General features: G+C 35.3%; 1 protein-coding gene across 1 annotated transcript; it reads right to left on the reverse strand.

The window, feature by feature from the left end:
* Positions 1–4119: 4119 nt before the first annotated feature.
* On the reverse strand, positions 4120–5378 carry LOC122070824 (TMV resistance protein N-like). Its single transcript, XM_042635068.1, has one exon. The coding sequence runs from the start codon at positions 5337–5339 to the stop codon at positions 4830–4832; it is 510 nt and encodes a 169-aa protein (XP_042491002.1). The 5' UTR covers positions 5340–5378; the 3' UTR covers positions 4120–4829.
* Between the last annotated feature and the right edge of the window lie 622 nt (positions 5379–6000).

Consider the following 6000-nt stretch of genomic DNA (forward strand, 5'->3'; position numbering starts at 1 on the left):
GGTAAAAAAGACATGTATAGCTTAAGACTTGTTGAATAAAACTAACTGGATGATAAGAATTCATGTATCTCAACCCATTTACTTAAAATAAAACTGAATTAATGTTGTTATTTTATTTTCATGGTCAAAACACATTGCTAAAGTTGAGATTCAAACTGTTTTGCATCTCCACATGAGAAAACTGAATTTGGCTGAAACTTAACTTTGCTGACAACAATAATGACTTTATAAATTATCAAAATATTTCTGAAAAATTATAACTAACACAGACACAATTGGAAGACTTTCTAGTTGCAACTACTTGTTTTACCATATAGCCTACTTGTTCATTTACTACTAAATTTCATAAAAAAAGAAGGCAAGATATTATAATAATACTTATTATTATTATTATTATTATTATTATTATTATTATTATTATTATTATTATTATTATTATTATTATTATTTTGTTTTAATGGGTCCACTGGGAGTTGATTTTTCATGTTTTTGGTGAGAGAAATCAGGGGTTGGAAAGCTGGAATGCGAAGAGTGGCTGACATGTATGAGATAGATAAATATAGGGTGATTTATACATCAACCTCCTTTGGCGTTTGCCTATATTATATCTTCCCCTAAAAAATCATTTATTACATTTAAATTAAAAAATTTAGCATTATAAGAGAGGTGTTGGTTTTAGAATACAAAAGGACAGAATTACCCTGTAACCACCATGTACAAAGCTACGTGTCTATTTTTTTTTCAATCATTCATGGCTGCATTGCCAACTATAAATTCTTTTTAATTTAAATGTAATAAGATAGAAATCAGCTTAATTTGAAAATAGATCCATGTTTAGATGATGACAGAGACAATATGGCTCTCCTAAATTAAAATTGAGCCCCATTAGACATTGTCATCTGAGAAGCCACATCAGTTGGAACCCTTCCAAGTGCATGTACTTCAATTGGGACCCTGGTCTCCGTTTTTAATTAGTATAATATTTTTTTTTGGGTAAACAGTTAGATCTAATTTTCTTACACATATATTAAGCAAAGAATTTTTTTACCGAGCACCAAGATCTATCATGTGGCATGTTTGATGGGAGTGAATTTTTGTGAACAGATAGACGTAATCCAAGGTCTTCTGCTCAAATGCCAAATTTTTAAACCATTCCAAGTCTAAAAGTGGAAAAATAAGAAACTGAAAAATCTGAACCAACCAAGGGGTAAACAAGACATTGAATTCAATACAATATCCAGGGGCAAGGCTCCTTTGTGGCACAACAGAGGTGGCAACGCACATCTAATGGCCTAGACCACCTCAAGGCACAATCCGTGTTTGGGTGTTCCAGGCCGTCATATCTGTGCTGCCACCCCTATTGCGCCACAGAGGAGTCGGATGCCATTATCTAGTCTATTCACTACATATCCAATGATTAGATTTATCATCACTTTTCCTTGTGGCAAAACTAGAGTTGTGCCTGTTAGGGAGATTCTTTCCTAAATGATTGTGTAGGAAAGTTTTTGCTAGTAACAATATGGGCGATAGAATGGTCCCTGGTTGCTTGGCTAATGTGCCAGAGCGTAGGCCTATTGGAAGGGAGGTGGAGGCATCGACCAAGAGAAAATTCATTTTCATGCTAGATTGGTCTGGGCGTAGAGAACGCGACCAGGGATGACCAAGGTATTTTTTTTGGTAAAGACCGGGGACCAAGATTTGCTGGTCCAGCAACTAGCTAAAGATACAAAAGAGGGGCATAAAGTAGATCACATAAATGGAGCAAATACTTGTGTCCCTATTTAATGAGAAAATATTGTTGATATTGTTGTAAAGATTGTAATCTTACTTTTCTGCCCTTAAATTATAACATTTTTTTTATTAGGGTAATTTGTGTCATCTCACATGAAAATTGCATTAAATAAATTTTAAAATTTTGAAAACTTTGCATCCATGAAATAAATGACTTTTAGGAAAAAGACAATGAGTGATTTAAAAGAAGGTGTATCTTGTTGTCACCAAGTTGGTGAACTAATAAGTTTTAAATTATTTTTTTGCCCCTTATTTTATTACCAAAATTCAATTTATGTACTATTTAATGTAGGGTTAATCATGGCATTTCACATATAAAATGCATTAAATGCTGAATCAAATGAGTTTCAACTTTTTGAGAGACCATATTTACCCCTACATTGAATAACTTGTATGAATAACCCAAAAAAAAAAAAAAAAAGGTAAAATTACAAATTTATTGTAATCAACCTTAATTACAACAAGATTTTCCCTTAAAATAAAGTTACATAAATTGTTTGCCTTTTTCTTTTGTCATACAAAACATTTATTTATTTATTTATTTTCTTTGAGGTGGTACGAATTGTTTTCCAATTTATAATAGGAAGAAATATGTCATGTTAATATATAGGGGAAATTGTATGATGATAAATATTTAGTAGCATCCGCCCCCAAAAAAAAAAAAGTACTTAATTGCAACAATAATAGTTCAAATGCAGATGCAATGCAAGAAACATGAGAAAAGTGACGAAAGAGACTCAGGTTCCTCACACAAGAATCATTCTCTTACGGGTCTGATCCACACAAATAGAATCCATCCAAAGATAAACTCTGAGGTGGGTCCATCTGTGTACATGAATCAGACCCTATGAAAATGATTCTCATATGAGAACTTGATCCACAGTCAAAAGTGACAACATTGATTTCGACTCCAAAAATTACAGCAAGCCATTAACTGATTTACTTTTCTTGGGTTTGAAGAAGAGGTGCAGTGCATCTCGAGTCTCTCGACTATTGATCAAGGTTTTAAAATTCGAGATCGATCTCAGACTCTCAATTGATATTGATACAGATTGGATTGTATCAATCAGAATTGAATTGGATGATTTTTTAATATTTTTAAATTGCTATTATATATCATTTTACTCTTATAACTCACAAGGGGACCGGTATGGATTGGATTGGATCTGTATTACAGATTAATATAGACTAATGCCAATCCAATTTTTAAAAGCATGGTATCAGTCACTTTATGAGGCCCGTGGTTATTCATGAAAAATCTCTTCTTGAGATGAAAGCTTCATGAGAGGGAAAGATGAAGATGAATTAGGAACCAGACTAGGAGAGGCCCTCAGATCATGGTTTGAAGAATCAAATTGGATCAACTTGAATTGATCGGAGTGGATGGATCCCCATTTTTTGCCGATACCATAGTGAAATAGTTAAAAAAAAAAAAAAATGGTATACATTTAATGGTACCCAAGGTATCTCTATCGGCTTGGATCAAGATTGAATCGACATCGGTGTTGACTAATTTCAACCTTGATTCCATCTTCTCAAACCTTGCCTCAGATGCAAGTCAGAAGCCTAAAAACCTCTTACAATAACTCTGAACTAATTTAGGTTTTGTTGATGGAGTCGGATTCATTTAGTCAATCAAGTGATCAACTACTTACATCTTTTTTTGTGAGGATAAAATCAAAAATTTAATCGGTAATTTACAACGCCACCCCTAGAGAATGCCAATATTATAAAAACACTCATGTTTAATACCAAATTGTGTTCAGACCCCTTGTCGTCAGTTTCTGTAACGAAATATACCTCAAATGATGATATCAACAGTTTCTTTTTTTTCTTAAATACCGTATTGCCCTTCAAAATGTTGAAGTACCAATATTAACCTCACTTACAAACATACACTCTCTAACCCCAAACATCAGTTCTAGCGGGTATTAACTGGCGACATGCGACTTCTACCAAAAAAAAAAAACTGACGACGGGCGACTACAAAGCCCATTAGACACTGTCAATGATGCAATTCAGTTTTTTTGTTTGCTCATGCCCTATCAAAGGGCAGAAAAAAGTTCATAATTCAGTAAGCTATATCATGTGGTTATGACCTATGTCTTCAAACAAAAACAACTTCTATTTTTTTTGGTGAGGAAACAAAAAACAACTTCAGCCTTGATAATGTGTGCTAGTGTCCCCGCTGTAATGGGGTTGAACAAAAAATTGAAATTTCAGACATTCTAGGGTTGAGAAAGGGTAGAAATATCCTGAAAATCTTGATTGTTGAGAGGGGTTTCATCAAAAGAACTGAGACGACTTCAGTACCTTGAAGATCTGAGAGACGAGAGAGATGGAGAGCAGAAATTTCACCAAAAGGGTTCCAGCCGAATTTGCACTACGATGTTGAGAGGGGTTCAACCAAAGTTGTTGGTTCCAAGGGTTTCTTCCTTATCACTGCGATGTCAAACGAAGGTAGTGTATACTAGGGTTGAGGGAGAGCAGGGATCAAACGCAGCCGAACTCCTTGGTCTAGCAAGGATTTTTGCAGGTGGAGGGGTTTCACCAAATAGGGTTCCAGCTAGAGTGGAATGGCTCGGTTCTTCAAGCAGGGGACAACCGAAGCTACTTGAACAGGGATGAAGGCGGGAGAGAAGGGTTCACCGTGGGAACAAGGTGGAAGAACAAGAAAAAGAAAAAAAAACAAACCTTCAGCTGTAGTCATGCTTAGCTATGACAGAGTTGTTCTCGGCGACCTAAGATGGAACAGTTATCCGCAGCGACGGATGGAGCAGATCTCAAAAATGGATCATTTAACAGAGACATAAGACTGGACGTCTGAACACAATTTGGTATTAAATACGAGATGTTACTATAATTTTGAGATTCTCTATATAGGTGGTGGTGCTATAAATTACCCCAATTTAATTGAATGCAATCTAAGAATACTATCGTATCAATGTTCTTGAGTGAGTAGCTCCCAATTCTACTTATGAGTTATATGAGATTAAGCAGACAATAAATATAATCGTAGATGGTGCAATGATCAGTGCTCACCCGCCAGCAATGTTGTTGGAATGCCATCCCTTCAATGACCCAACCTTTCTCAGAGCCTCCTTCCACTTCTGCATAGTCGGATCGCCATAACAGTTCTGGTGTTCCTTGAAGGCCTTTGCATAGCTCCCAGTTTGGTTCCGCACTGCCGAGGGTTCAATATTGTAGAAAATGGGAAGAACCACCTGACCCATTGTGTTTTTGCATTCCAAGATCTTAGTGATCTCAATGAGACACCATTTACTCGAAGCATAATTCTTCGAGAAGATGGGGATAGAGATTCTTGATTGCTCAATCGCAGTGATTAGTTCCGGCCCAATCGTCTCCCCCATTCGGAGTTCTTCGTTGTCCCTGAAAGTGTAAATCCCAGCATCAAGCAAGGCATGGTAGAGGTGATCGGTGAAAGTGGTGCGAGTGTCTTTTCCACAAAAGCTCAAGAACACTTCATAACTCGAAGCTGAAGAGGATGAAGAAGAAGAGGCAAAACCGGCATTCTCGGACGCTGCCATTGAGATTCAAAGAACTTCTTGATAGAAAGACGAGCCTTTCTTTCTTAGTGTACTCTTTGAAGCTATTACTTTTGGATATATAGCAGAGCATGAGCTTCAACTCTTAAAAAAGCACAAAAACTTTATCCTTTTTTTAAATTGTGATAATTGCAACTTGCAACAACCCTCAATTATAGTTACAGCTCGTTTCATATTAAATGTTGACTTGAGATACAGCCTTGCTAAGTCTAAAAAGTTATAAATAAAGAATTGGACTCTCAATTATAATTATATTTTTTATATAAATTATAATTATGATTCGTTTTATATTAAATAATGACTTGAGAGTCTTGTTAAGTCTTAAAAAAAAAAAAAATAATAATAATAAAGAATTGGAAGCTTCTTGATGCAGGTCATGTAACCCTAGCCTTTGCAACTATCCTCACCAAAACACATTATTCTTTTCAAATTGGTTAGGCAGAAATATTAAATCGAGTCTATATTTAATACATGATCTTAGCGAAAAAAGTTTACAGCTGTCATAGGCTCGTAGCACATTTATATTAATTGGTTGATAAATAAAAAATTACTCCACTAGCTAAGAAATCTCTCAATTCTTTGCTCCACTGATATCGATCAAGATCACCTTGGATCGGCCAGTTTTTTTTTTTTTTTTTTTTTT

This window comes from Macadamia integrifolia, unplaced genomic scaffold, assembly GCF_013358625.1.
Source record: "Macadamia integrifolia cultivar HAES 741 unplaced genomic scaffold, SCU_Mint_v3 scaffold_123A, whole genome shotgun sequence".
Lineage (NCBI taxonomy): Eukaryota > Viridiplantae > Streptophyta > Magnoliopsida > Proteales > Proteaceae > Macadamia > Macadamia integrifolia.